We start from the raw sequence: 15,537 nt of genomic DNA on the forward strand, positions 1-15,537 counted from the left end.
GCCAACAAGTGATGTTGTCCCCAAAGCATAGACGTAAATAAGTCAATGTCATGGGAATATGTGATTGACGTTGTATCTGCCACAAATGGATTTGGTCTCTGCAACCCACATAACCCACCACATCATGTCTCACCTAAAAAAATATACATTTCTACTTCAATAAAATTTTTTCCAAGAAAAGAAAAAAGCTGTACCTTCTCAAACCCCAAATCCATAGTCCAGACTTTTCAGATTGTTGCCATACATACAGTGGTACAAAAATCAAACCAAAAAAAATAAATAAAATGAAACAAAGGTTAAAACAAAACTAAGTTATGTTAAAATGAAGAATACCATAATAAATAGCTTTGCAGTAGACGATTTTTTTTTAATAACAGAGAAAGAACAAGGCATCTGATCAGCTGAGGAATGATGTCTGCTTATATTATGCTCTGTAACCATGTATCTGCTTATAATGATTACTTCTGCTACTGAATATCTAAAACCCAAGGTGTGACAGGAGTAAAGAAGTGCAGGTTCCTAAGATGGCTTTAGAAATTAAGCTTTAGCCAGCATCAGAAGATTTGAAAGGCTTGGAAATATTCAGTGCCCTTCTGTTGTACTGATGAATATTTAGACAGTCTTATCACAGAACTTTCATTTTTTGCCCTCTCTGTTTTAAGAGAAAAAGGGTTTCCCAGAATCTCAAACTCTTGAGAGCTCTCTCTGTGGGTTGGTAGTACCTGTCACGTGTAGCTCATGGCCTTGCTGATTGACAGCAGGGAATGAACACGTGACATTTCACCCCACCCACCTCCTACCCAACTGTGCCCACAGCCCCTCCTGTGACGGCTGGATCTTTCCTCACTCAGGATCTACTGGGTTCCTCCATCTCAAATCTGGTTTTCATTCTAGTGTTATACTGCTGATTTGCTAGTTTTGAAACATGTACCTTCACGTCAATAGCTTTATCTAAAATATACCCAACAAGAGGGGGGAAACCTTTCCACCCCTCTTCCTTATTAGCGTTCCTGACAAGTCCATCCTGCTGTTTGTTTCAGATTGCAGCCAAGAATACACGGATTCTACTGGCATAGACTTACATGAGTTTCTGATTAACACATTAAAGAATAATTCCAGGTAAATTATTAAATGAACCTCTTATTTTTAGAAGAGTCCAGTAGAATACTGCAAAGTCATTTGTCCAACACTTCCAAGTACAAAGTTGTAAAATGTAGGCACCTTTTCTAATGTCTTAAACTCTCTCTTATATTTTCTATTTTCTGCTAATAGTATGCATGTTTATTGTTTATAGATAGTCTTAATTCGTGGGTAGTTACTCAAAGAATAAATTATAGTTCACAAGTTTTGCTTTCCTGGTCACAAAGAGATACTGATTAAGGGAAAAAAAGAGAATTAGAATCAATGTTAAAGAAACCAATTATGCCCTACTGACTTATTGGGCTTTGCTTTGCTCTAGTTTCCTATTAATTTAAAATATACAACGTATCTGATGTGTCTTATGGGCTTAATCCCTTACATGTCTTAATTAACATTAAAACTACAGAAGTTTCAATATTACAAAATGCTTAACAAACAAGATGAGAAATAATCTTAAGTAGGATGAAATCACATGTATATGGACTGTATATTCCAGAGAAGAGCTAGATTAAAGATTTATAGTCACATGGGTTCAACCAATCTTTTTCAGACATGCAAATGAACTTTTTAGGTCTTTGAGAATGGCAAGTACATCAAACCTTTTCATTTTGACATTTATTTTTGCAGGGACAGGATGATACTCTTGAAAATGGAGCAGGAAATTATTGATTTCATTGGTGACAACAAGTATGTTTTATTGCAGTGCTGATTAATTTATATGATGTGTCTTAGTTTGGTATTTGGATTTAATTATTCATTCTGGAAAGATTTAGAGATAGATAAAACATTATTTAATATGTTTGCCAATTTGTTAAATGGAGATGCTATTAGGATTAGAAGCTATATATTGATGGGAATTGTTGCTTGGACCATGTGTGTGCCTGCTTGTTAAATTCCTGACAAAATGACTATAAACAGGGGGCTGCTGATTAGCATAGAGTAGCTGTGACAAGAAGCAACCCTTTTCATTTTTATTATAGTTTTTTAATGGGCTCCAGCTGGCTGCAGTCAGTTATGCCTGGTCATAATTGTGCTGCTTTCAGTGTAAACCGTGTAATGACACATCTCCAGATAGGCATCTGCAGTCACATACTATGTCATATCATTTGTCCCGTGCCTGGCTCTGTTGATAAGGTATCATGGACTAAAATAGAATACTTTCCAACAGACATTAAGTTCTCTTTGCTAACAGAAATGTGCAACTATGAAACAAAGATGCTTATTGTAGCTTAATCGATAAATCCATAGTAAGTGGAAAATTGTCTGGAAATGAGGACATGAAGTGATGCCAGAGATGAACTAAGCTTAGTGGTTTGGATGAAATAGGAATGGTTTTGCATGTGTACCTATAGAATGCCCTACAGGCCCAAAACGCAAGTGCTGATTCCACTGTTTCTTATATTCCTTTTCAGTAATCATTATAAAAAGTTCCCTCAGATGTCATCCTATCAGAGGATGCTTGTTCATCGAGTGGCGGCTTACTTTGGGTTGGATCACAATGTGGATCAAACAGGGAAATCTGTTATCATCAACAAGACCAGCAACACAAGAATGTAAGCCCATTGCTGTATTTATTTAGCATTTTCTTTTTCTCTTATGGATTCATTTATAAGAGCATGTTATAAAATTCAAAATACATGGCATTTAAAATGTGCAGTGTTATTTATCTCTTGCACTTATCAGCGGTATGTGGCATTTATCTGTAAAAGATTATCTGAGGACCAGGAAAGTTTATAAAATTTAGACAGTAAAGTGGGTTTATTCTTGGATCTTTTACACAGCTCCTGAAACATAATTTTCTTTCTTCCATCAATACTCCATGTGATTACAGAAAAAAACATGGAACATTTTATGTCAAAGTATAACTCAAGTAAAAAAAACAGGCATTTTAAAACAGCAAGGACATATACAGGATAATTGTCCTTTTCTTTCTTTTTCTGGTCCATAGACATCTGTCTTACTGTGGTTTCTAGATTAACAAAGAGCTTTGCCCCCCAGAGACAGAAATCCTGTGCCTAAAGTCACCATCCTTTTACTTAATATCTGTGTGACTTGAAATAAGTCAGTTAAAATCTGCCATCTCATTTTTTTTTTCCACCTGTAAAAGGAGAATTTTGAGCTGAATAGCTCAGTTCTAGCTCTAAAAGGAAGATGTTTATTTGCTTTTCCTCCTTAAAATAATCATTTGCTTCTATCTTAATATCTCTTCACGGTCCCATTGAGTCCCCAAAAGTGTAGGATGAGTAGTCATTTGCTTTGGAAATTTGCACTTGGATCTCTTAAAAGCATGTGTGTTTTGAGCACAGTGCAAGCCCCTTTTATAGCAGATACGTGTTAACTTGAAAAATGGTCCCTATGCAAAGCATTCGCTTAAAACACTTGTGCCTTGTAATTTCTTTTTTCACAGTGTGCTTAGTAAATTGTGTAAATTGCATGGTTTTTAGGAATGCTGTGTTAGTGAAGGGAGCTTTTGTGTCAAGCAGAGCAGCGTGTTTTAAACACTCCATTTTCTGCTCCCCAGAGGCCGGACAAGTAGGGCTAGAGATGAGGCTCTTTCTCTACTCAAGGTTCAGTCTGTGTTCCACAGAACAAGAGTGAAGGTCATAGTGGAGAGAACACAAACAGAGATCTGGGACGGAGCTGGGCTATTATCTCAGGGACACCAAGCACTTCGCTTCTCTTGGCTTCCAACTACTTATTTATCTGCAGGAGAGTTTAAAGTGGATGATATTTAAGGGTCCTCGAAGCTTCAGAATTATTGGGTCCTATGGTTGCGTTCTACTGTGCTGGCAAAATACATTTTTAAATTTATCAGTGTTCCACTTTATCTGATTGTTAGCACATGTACCTCCCATTTTCAACTGTCATAAGAATGAAAGTCACTGTCCTTTCATCCTTTATATGTCCCCTCTCCATCAAGCATCCCTCATTGTTGCTGTTGTGGGTTTTCATTCTCTATCCTGGTTTCACTTATGACTTTCACATACCGTAAGTGCCGGGACACACTGATTGTGAAATAGGCCAGCAGTGGACAATCTTTTTTTTCCATTTGTTTTTCTCTTCTTTTTCTATTTAGGCCATAACAGACATGGAAAAGCTCAATGATCAAGTATGTTGTTTGATACAGGTTCAACTAGTAGAGATAGTGCATTTATTTTTAATTCATGTCACTTTTGCAATCCCATGGTTACAATATTAGCACACGTGTTTGAGACCTGTTTCTGGGTAGAGTGGTTTTTGAGAAAATTAAGCCCCATGTGAAGGCTCTCCGTGGGCTTTGAGTGATGGTTCTAAACTTGCTATGCCCAGCACAGTAGCCCCTAACTACATATAGCTATGTATGTTTTGTTTTAAATCAATTAAATTCAAACAAAATTTAAGCTTCAAAATTCAGTTCCTTGGTCAGGCTAGCCACATTTCAAGTGCTCTTATGAGACAGAACATATATAGCATATTGCCATTATTTCAGAAAGTTCTATTGAGTAGCTCTTGTCTGAACCTGTGTTATTCTTGCAAGTTTCCAAATATGACTGGAGGATATAATTTATCCCTTAAAACTTTTATTTTCTGGCTAATGGGTATCATATTATCATGTTATTGGACTTGTTCACTTCTCAGAGAACACTAGGTTGTTTGTGTGTGTGTGTGTGTGTGTGTGTGTGTGTGTTTTCTAATGGCCAATTTGAAATAGACGCCTCATGTCTATGCCTTCAGGAGGAGCTAAGAGAGTACATCCTAGTAACACTTCAGGTATGGTTGCTGTGATGCAAGGCCTGGACTGGCTCTTCCTCGTGCCTGTTCTTGTACACACCTTCTGTGAGTCAGGCCTTGCCTAAACAGAAAGACAAATGACTGTACATCATGGACTTTTAAGGTATTTCCTGAAGGGTCGAGCTTACTAATGTTCAATCCAGAGCTGTCAAGTCGTGCTGTTCTCTTCTGGCCATCTTTCTGACGATCCTCTATTTGAGTGGCTGTTGTTTGGGGATGAGGGGGAGGGAGTGCTGATATCTTTCAGGACAAGAGAAGTGGATGAGTTAAATGTCATTTTTCAGATAGTAATAAGTCACATCCCCAGAATATGAATCACTGTTGGCAGCTTTAGCAGAGGAGAAATGTTGTTCTGTAGAAAGATGTATGTTTAAAAGTATTTTAAAAGTTTGTTACCATGTTCTTTTGGATTTGAAGTTTAAACTGGAATATTCCTTTCAGAACATTTTAAGTCTTGGGTGTCTTGATTTGCTTTGGTTCTCTGAAACTTTTGAGAGTCGCACTCTCAGGGCAATTGGCACGTGTTGGTTGTGGGGACCACGGTAACAGATGGATTATAATAGGTGCCTTATTGGTTGGAGATGTTTTTTCCATTTATATGAAGGAGGGAAGCAGAGGTGGAAATTCCTCAGATGACTCCTCATGGGTTTTGTGTTTGGGGAATACCCTTTCAGGGTGGGGGGCAGTCTGATGCCACTTTAGTGCAAATACATAAAAGTGCATATTTTAAATGGCACCATAGCTTGGGAGAAATGCAGAAAAATGCAGATGGGGAACACAAAGTGAACTAAAGGACTGACAGAGAGAAAAGCATGTTTTAATATAATTTTTAACTTTTCTTCCTCAATGACACTGATCCTCTGACATCGATACCTATCAGCAACAAAATGGCTGGCGTTTATTTCCTGGAATCCTTGTTTCCTAGGTTATAAACAGTTCAAGTGATTATACAATGTGACTTGAGAATATTAAGTTTTCTCAGAGATAGAATAGTTTCATATGAAGTTCAAAACATTTACTCATGACAATATACTGTGAGGATTACATACGTGTGTATATGTGGTTTACTCACGTCTAGTATTTCTAAGATCCTGAGGTAAAACGTATCTGTCCTTTATGATGGAAAAAAATTTGTCCAAGGACTGACTTTTCAGTTACATGTGATATAAGAGCATTACCTACTAATTATTCATTGCACTGGATAATCTTATTTCATATATATTATTTCATTTCATCCTGAAAACATATTTACAACCTAAGTAATTAGAGTCTTATTTTACAGAAGCAGAAAATGAGGCACGCACTCAAGTTCAAATCTGGACTCACAGAGAGGCAATGATTAGCGTGGCTGGGATCCAAGTTAGTTTGTTAAATATCAAGAACAATTTTCTTAAATAATCTGTCTTAGAGCAAAAACACCCAGAACATCCTGAGCAAAATCCTCAACAAGATTCCACAGATTGGTTGGGAATTCTGCCTCTTTTAAGTCTTTTGCTGTCTGATAAGAAATAATGAATGGGCCTGCAGGGAAGGGGAGATATTTTGGAAGATGAACCCAGTAGTATCAGTAAATAACATATACTTCCCACAATTTGATAGTTCTTGCTACATCCTCTGTGTTTATCACTATTACAAGGTATGATATTTGGTAGGGGGATGATATCAATTCAATTTCAACCTTGCTTTACTCCAATCATTTCCCTCCTTAAAAATGAAAAAGCTACACTTATCAATAATGTCAGTGTAGGAGGTAAACCTGCCTATTGTATTATTACAAAATTACCGCAACAATCAACCCAATTGTCCAAATCCAGGGTTTCATGCCAGAGCCACAAGAGCATGGGATGAGGCTGACAGATGCACTAGTCCAGAGAGAGTAGGAAATGAGAGCCATGCTCATGTGGGAGACATTCCAGGAAAGTGCCTTCCTCTGAGCAAACCTGGGTACTTTAGAGAATTGACAAGGAAGTCACCCGACCCTCGACCCTCATAGCACAGTGGCCTTGGTGGTTCTCTGAGCTAGCCAGGTTAAGAGTAGGTGAGTATATGTAACCTGAAGCCTCCCAGCACACTGATTGGTCCACAGATTGGGTCTGAATAGCTGAGGGAGCCTCTCATTAGAATTTACTGCCTTTTGTTGAAATGAAGAATGGTGATTTTGAGCTGAGACTCACCCTGTCATATTCTGTCCCTTTAGTTTATCCCTCTTCCCCCCATATGTTGCCAGAAATAAGTTTCACTTTCTAGCACTTAATTTTTTTTTTTTTTTTTTTGTTGGGATTCTTTGTTAACTGTCAGATCGAGTGGTAGCATCAAATGAGCCCCTTGGGAATTCAGGTAGGAATGTTAGGGCCTCTGTTATTTTAGTACTACACGTGATATTTAAAACATACTTACTCTCTATACTGTTGTTTTTGTTTGTTTGTTTTTAGAATTGAGGTTAAAAATATGAACAGTGATTTTATTGAAAAATATTTAAGTGCTATAAATATATGAGTCTATTTTTATATGAGAAACTTTACCCTTTGCTTTGTCTGCCTTTCTGATCTATACTTTGTCATTTGCTTATTCTTTTAAGTGTTTAGCCCAAAGCATCCCATTGTTCTCTTATTAGATGATTTTCCTCACCTCTGTCTGCCTTCCTCCATCTTAGGGAAAGGATATAAGCTCAGATTCTATCATTTGGAGGCTTGAAACTATCTCCTTGCATTAGTGTTTTCCAAAGGGCCAAGATCAGTCATAGGCAAAGAGAGTCCCATGAGTATCTGAATGTTTTTGCATATGTCAGAGTAACTGTTTAACTAGTCCCAGATAATTGTCATGTTAAAAGGTTGTCATCTCTTGAATTTTTTTTCTTTTGACTTGGCACCCACCCACTGTCATTGCCTCAAATCCCCTACTTCCAGAGTGCAGAGCAAAGAAGGAAATGGCACCTCCACTGGAGGAGAGAGGTCCCTGCTCCAGAAACCATGAAATATGAGTAGTGACCCAAAGGCAGAGATGGGCCTACATCTTAAGTGAGCACAAGGCCTGAATTCCTGAGACATGTGGACCTGGGCAGTGATGACCATACTTTGCTTGTTCATTTTTTTCAGAAACGATAATTACCTGGGCTAGCTATTTGGTAAATCACAAGAGCCATGAACTTGTTCAAGTTACAAATAAAACTTCTCTTTGGTGAAGCAGTTGAGCCCAGTTGACTTTGTTAAGAATCCCTAAAGTGCGGAATATGTCTGACTAAAGAGGGAGGACTGTGGAACCTTCCACCTGCCCGGCAGCAGACACAGAGAGGAGATGTCAGAACAGCAACAGATGTCTGTTCTGCTCAGTTTCCTGAAGAGGCTATTTCAAATGGGAATCCTTGATTTTTGATCCTTAGCATTTCATTCCCTGCAGGTGACCCAGGGCTTATACCAAAACAAACTAAGTAAAACCCCAAGTTTTCCCTCCCCTACATGTGTTTTTTGTTTTGTTTTGTTTTGTTTTTTGTTGTTGGTTTTTTTTTTTTTTTGGTCGGGCATGTGAATGGCACTGTCAGTAACCAAGTAGCATGATACTGCTGCTTAAAAATCCTCGGAAGATCAGACCTCAATTTAATCAAGTGGCTCTTGTACATCTGTGAGTGGTTGGTTGGCATCTTGTTATTTTAAATTTTGATAAATTTACTCTGCACTTTTTATGGGACTAGCCTTGAAAAGCATCTGACTTGAAGCCAAAGATCAGAAACCTAAGAATCACACTGCTCTCAGGAAAGCGATGAAGCTTTATTTACTGAACTGATAGCCTGGTCCTTTAATCAATACCGAAGCTCAAAGTAAGACCAATTTGTTAACATTATATCATTTCTCTCAACTATTATATTTTCTCACATTATTATTCTCAAATACCTCAGAGAATGAATCCTGTAGATAGGTAAATCTCATATCGTGAGGAGAGAAAATAAGTTTATTGCGTTCCTTTCCCCACTTAAAATTATTTATGAGCCTTGGAATGTTGCATGAATGATTTACCCCTTGATTTTGGAAATGAAATATGCATGCTCCTTCTACAACAGAATCTTTAATATAACTTTTTGTTAAGAGAGCTTTTCCACAGAGTGATGATGTTAAATAAATAAATAAATATTTATTTAGTTCACAACATTCGAGGTAGATGAAGCTAGACCATTTTACAGGAGCAAAAACTGAGATTTGTGTTTTGATCTTACTTACTCAATCCATAGAAGATCTAAGACTGAAATCTACTGTTCCTGCCTCACCCATGACCCTTCTCCCAAGTTCAGGGAAACAAGAACTAATGTGAATAGAAGCAATACTCTGAAATGATGAAAACATAAGAAGAAAACCAAACACTATCCCTTGGTTTCCTTATAAAATCCTAATTTGCATTTCATTATTTTTTAAAGTTTTTATTTATTTATTCATAAGAGATACAGAGAGAGAGGCAGAGACACAGGCAGAGGGAGAAGCAGGCTCTCCTCCAGCAGGGAGCCCATTGCGGGACTCGATCCCAGGAACCCAGGATCATGATGAGCCAGAAGTGGATGCTCAACCACTGAGCCACCCAGGTCCCCCACATTTCATTATTTTTAAAGTTGAACAGAAAACTCAGTGAAACAACAGTAATACTAAAATGGATGTTAAAACTGTGGTGCCAACAAAACTCCAGAACCACAGAACACACTTGATGGAAAACTGTCCTCGCATATGTAGAAGTAAAACAAAACCCAATTCCATGTTCCTAGACTGTGCCAAGTGAAAAGTGTTTCTCCGATGTTCAGCGTCATGCTTTGAACAAAAGAAATATAGGCTATATAACATGCCCATCTTCTGTCTGTAGTTTATTTAAGGAACCAAGATAATTTTGATCAGGCGTGTGTGTGTTTGCATGCCTGCATGCTTGTGTGTGTGCATAAATATATGATCTGTGTCATACAGTTTGGGAAAGTTGGAGAGGTGTTCACTGTACACTGTACAATATTATCCCAAATGTGCAAGAGTTTTATCTTCCACCTGCAGCTTTGCTTGCTGTAGGCGACAGAATTATACCCAGTTCCAGAGCTCTCCCCTTCTTGCTTCTGGATCTACCTTTAGGGTTGACAGTCCCATCAGCACTTGTGTCCTGGGGAAAGTTTTTAGGCTTACTCACAGATCTGAGTCTGGCTATATATAATGAATAGCTGGTCTTCTTGATGTAGTTCTTGTGTCCTGTTGATGTTAAGATTTCTGACAGTCAAGAGGCCATTAACATATTATCATGACTTTGGGAAAGATAGAATTGGCCATACAGTAGAAAGAGAAGTTGTGGTTTACTGGTCGAAGGTGTTTGGTTTCCAATGAATCTCATATTTAAATGCTAGATTATCAGTACCAATCTTCAAACAATAAATTGGAATCTACCTTGAGAAGTGGATGCGCTCCTGATATATTTTACCCCACAGCTGTCCTCCTTTCACCCTCCTAGCCTTCCTAGATTCCACACTATTCCCAGAGGAGCACAGCCCTCGCTTCCCACTCACCTGCCCTTTAAACCAGGAAAATGAAAAAACAGCATTTCTTCACACATACAAAAAATATTTAGTCATTCTCTATCAGTTAAAGCACACTGATCACTCTGGACCTTCCCAGCAAGTAAAGTACTATATTTGCATATAAGCTTAAATGGAATGTTTTTATACACAGCATTGTAATGTGTAAGCAAAAAGCTTTTCATGCCAAGAAACAATAATCACATTCAGCAGTTTCCAAAGAAAACATTACTTTTAGACAATTGTTACTGCTTCATTTGGAATTCATGACTCAAACTATTATTTGAATATCATAGTACAGATTGGATTTATCCTAATTAAAATTAACACTAATGTAAATGCTGGTTCAATATTCATTGGGGATATGGTACCTTTAGATTTTGACTACTCTAAAAGATACGGACAATGGTAGTGATGGTTTATAACATTTAAGGAGTGCTGTACTAGTGCCTGGCATTGGGCTTGACACTTGCATTATCTTATATCTCATTGATCCTCTCAAATACTTTAAGATAAGAATTATTACCTCATAATTTTTTTTAAATTTTTTTTAAATTTTTATTTATTTATGATAGTTACAGAGAGAGAGAGAGAGAGAGAGAGAGAGAGAGAGAGAGGCAGAGACATAGGCAGAGGGAGAAGCAGGCTCCATGCACCGGGAGCCTGACATGAGATTCGATCCCGGGTCTCCAGGGCCAAAGGCAGGTGCTAAACTGCTGCACCACCCAGGGATCCCCTAATACCTCCCATTTTTATAACAAAACAACACCTCTGTCTTAAGGAAATCAAGTAATTTGCAAAAAGAACACATTTAGTAAGATGCAGAGCTGAAAAGGCCCAACAATGCATGTTTTGCAAAGATAAACTTTTGTTAGGCCCACTTATCAGCATTTACATGTGAGTTGTTAAAAACTTAGTTTAATTATTAAAAGTACTGCTATGTTAAATCAGGTATGGTAGTTCACATCCATTTTATATAAAAATATTGGATTATTCAAATGCATTGTGTTTCAAGCTCCATTGAAGGGAATGGAGCTTTGGTCATTGCATATATTAATGCCACTACCTTTTACTGTTCACGTAATAGTGAAATGTAAGGATGGAAGAGAACTTAAAGACAGACAAGTTCAGTGACAATCTGGGCCTTGAAAAAAAATTTCTCATTTGTGGAAATTCTCAGTTTATAGGTAAACTTCCAGAAACATGCTTGTTTTGTTAGGTTAAGCATACCCATCTGATGTGTGTGCCACTTTGGTATTGTTGGTGATACCATGCTTGGTATTGTTCAGAAACAGCCAAATTCATAAATATACAGATATGTATCTGTATATTTAGAAGGTTATATGTATATAACCGTCTAGGTCTTAATGCATAAGATTCCTTTCTCTTTTTCAAATTTCATAATTTCTCCTTTTTTTTTTCTCATCCCTCTTATTTTTTTCTGTATCTTATCTTTTCTCTGTATCATTACTATTTGGATTCTCTCTTTAAAGAGGAAAAAAAGGTCTTGAGATTGAACACTATCAGTTATTATCATTAGAGTGTCATTAGTAAGTGCATCTCTACGTATTGATCAACAAGGACATAGCAATAAAAGTGTTTTTGACAAAAATTAAACAACTAAATATTCATTTTAGGTAATAGAATAGTATAGGACATGAAAGAAAATATTCAAAGGATAAGAATATTTTATTTGTCCACAGCCCAGTGATTATATACCAACCACTTGTAGGTTGTTGAATTGGTCTCCTATCTTTTTAAACCAATAGCATTTATTATTTGTTGTTATAAAATGCTATTTATTATAATAATCACAAATATATAAAAGGTTAGAAGTAAAAGTTGCCCATTACCTCACATCCAGAGACAACTACTATCATTATTCTTAATAGATATTATACTTGCAGCATAAATGTGATTATAGTATATTCTTTTAGACATCATTTTACTGTTAGTCAGTAGCCTTAGATATCATTTTATATAGCCGCATTTTACATATGGAGATATTTTCAGCTACTACTTAATCAGGCCCCTGGGGATTTCCACTGCTTTGCTGTCTTGAAAAATGAAACTGTGTATGCATGTGTTATCGTTTTCTTTGGCTTCATTCTTAGAAATGGAATCACTTTGTCAGGGCCGACTGATACTCTCAAGTCTCTTAATGCACCTAGCCTGCTTTTCAGGGTGCTGGCACCAATAAGAGGAGATGCCTTATATACCATGTTGTCTTTGAGTATTCTGCTTAATTTTATCATTGCTGATCGACAGCCTTACGTTAAAGGAGGGCTCAGGTCAGGTCCCATGTTAGCTTGCATGTCTCTGTTTCTATGTACAGTACAATTGAGACAGAGAAGAATAAAATAAATTTGTCAATGATAAAATTGAGAATGAGAGTTTGAAAGATGCTAATAAAGGAAACTAAATACTTAGCACTGTATATATGGGTTTTGTAAGATGTAGTCTCATTTAAAAGAGAACAAAAAGGTATAAAATGACAAAATGGTAGTGGAAGCTGCAAAATACTTGAAGAAGAATGTAGGACTTTATTTCTTTCTTTTTTTTTTTTAATTTTTTATTTATTTATGATAGTCACAGAGAGAGAGAGAGAGAGAGGCAGAGACACAGGCAGAGGGAGAAGCAGACTCCATGCACCGGGAGCCCGACGTGGGATTCGATCCCAGGTCTCCAGGATCGCGCCCTGGGCCAAAGGCAGGCGCCAAACCGCTGCGCCACCCAGGGATCCCTAGGACTTTATTTCTTAAACAAAAGACATCAGCTATAAATATTTTAATTGAAGACTTATAAAAGCACTAAAGGAGCAGTTCTAGACTCCTCTAATATGTTCATCTATTAAAATATTTTTGATAGATGTCTTACACCATCAAAATATTTTATCCTGTTGTGCACAGAAACCTTTCTTTGTTAAGATACTTATGCATATTGATGACTGTCTTTCAGTTGTTCGGTATGAAATTCAAAGGCTCCCGTTTGAGCCTGTCCATATTCAATAGAATTGAATTCTTCATCTGTGTGTATATGAGGGAGACAGGGAATTAGGTTTAACTATTTGGAAGAAAAGTAATAAATTTGGTCTCAAGAACTTGGTAGTGAAAATATTTCCAGATGAAAAAGATTTTAAAAATAATAATGAGTGTTCATTTATTTTAAGCCTCAAGGGGAAAAAAACCCTAAAATTGAAACAGACTGATTAGAAGACAGAGTTTGAATGTCTTGCTCAGGGTCTCTCACTCAGCCACATTGCCTCTCTGTTCATGAGCTGTGTCTAATAAGGAACAGTGAAGACTTCATTCTGATTTTTCAGAGGTTTGATTGGAGATACCAAGACACTGCTAGAAATGCGAGTACTGTTCACCACACATGAACAATGAGTTTCACAGTAAATACCTACTACAAACTGTGCCTTAAGAAGAAGAAACTACCTTTTCATCAAGAAGAAATATTAAGTCCTTTTCCTCTGCTTTTTGATGATTTAGTGAAAGCTAGAAATAATACACCAGGGACTAAAGTCCATCAGAAAAAAACTATTAGGCATGTGTTACACATAACTATGAGATATGTATGTAGTCAACTCTAGTTATCATTATTTTAATAAATACCATGACATTTTGCAGTGTGAAGTTTGTCTTAGAGTTACATCCTCATATTGATACACTGAGTTATTCATTCCCATTTTAAATAAAGGTCCATAATATATTACTTCAGTTCCATTCATTTTATGACTAAGAAATAATATTGCTATGATGTTAAATTTGTGGTAAAAAGGATTTTTTAAAAACTCTAATATAATGGTGCATTACCAGTAATTTGTAGTTCAATCACATGCAATACTCAGTTGTATACTTTAGTTTGCATGAGTTTAAACTGCAAATTGCCCTTTAGCTCTAGAATAATAGTTAATTCTTGATAAAAATCAACCTGGAACAATCTTAATAAGTATTTTTTTCCTTTTAACAAACTTCAAATGGTTATTTTCAAAATATTTTTTGGAATATCATGAACAAATTAATAATTTAGACTATTAGCTTCTAAAATCTAAAAAATTCAAACAAGGTATTTTTTGAAAAGCTATTGTGGAGAATGCACTTTGCATACTATGTATCAGAACAAGAAATGCTTTTGCTCCAAACCATTTTCACAGTATTGATTAGAACAAACTCCTTATTCTTTTCTAATGTGCTATATGTATTTTTCCTAAATATGTCCTGCTATGAACCACAAATAAACCAGCACTATGAAGAAATGCAAATGAAATTTCAAAAATAATGTTTGAACACCTCTTGTAGTTATGATACTTTAAACTGAGAAGTTCTAAAACTAAAAAAAAACCCCACAGATTTTTATTTCCACCTCTTTTCCCAAAATACCCTCAAATTATAAAAATTTTTATAAAGTAACATGATTCTTTTGTATCAGTTTGAACCAAAACATAAATTTGATTTTTAAAGATTTTCCTTGTGTTCTAAATTTGAATTTATGATCCTACTAACCAAACTCTCTTGTTCTGTTTTATAATTTAAAAATTTATGACTGCATATCTTATTCAGTGACTCTTTGGATCTGTCCCTGAAATAAAGTGATTCATATGTATCTCTATTAAATTTTCATCCATTCATACAATGATTAATTTATTTATTTAACCAAATGCTTCCCATATTCCGGGCACTGTTCTAGGCACTAAGAATTTAGTATTTAAAAAACAAGGTTTCTACCAACATGGACCTCACATTCTTGCCCTGGTTAGTATGCTGAAATCTCAAAGCGGTTTTCTTCTTAAAGAAGAATTTAGTCTAAAGCACATTCATCTTATGCTCATGAGTCAAAAAGTTCACATTTTGAGACGATTTTCTATCTAAACGAACAGTTACAGACAATTAGCAACAAATACAAGAAATAGATCTGTAAACTTAGCAGCAAGCAAAGCATTTTTATCTACTAGAATTCGCCAGACTATGGAGTTTAAGCACATTTAGGAGAGACTTACTTAGCATTGATGCAATCAGCATTTGTATTTAAGCTGACATCCCAATTTTACTTGCTGCCTCAAAAACAAGGTAACAGCTAAGTATTGGCCGAAAATA

At 36.3% G+C, this 15,537-nt stretch overlaps 1 protein-coding gene across 17 annotated transcripts in view; it reads left to right on the forward strand.

Moving 5' to 3' along the window:
• Positions 1-15,537, forward strand: part of ARPP21 (cAMP regulated phosphoprotein 21) — a 155,751-nt gene that overhangs the window by 50,354 nt on the left and 89,860 nt on the right. For all 17 annotated transcript variants that reach the window (XM_055321601.1, XM_055321612.1, XM_055321606.1 and 14 more), the window contains exons 7-9: positions 1,041-1,119; positions 1,768-1,827; positions 2,553-2,693. In XM_055321601.1, the coding sequence (XP_055177576.1) occupies positions 1,041-1,119; positions 1,768-1,827; positions 2,553-2,693 (280 nt within the window). The remainder of the gene's footprint in view (positions 1-1,040; positions 1,120-1,767; positions 1,828-2,552; positions 2,694-15,537) is intronic.

Source organism: Nyctereutes procyonoides, unplaced genomic scaffold (genome assembly GCF_905146905.1).
Source record: "Nyctereutes procyonoides isolate TBG_1078 unplaced genomic scaffold, NYPRO_anot_genome, whole genome shotgun sequence".
Taxonomy (NCBI): domain Eukaryota; kingdom Metazoa; phylum Chordata; class Mammalia; order Carnivora; family Canidae; genus Nyctereutes; species Nyctereutes procyonoides.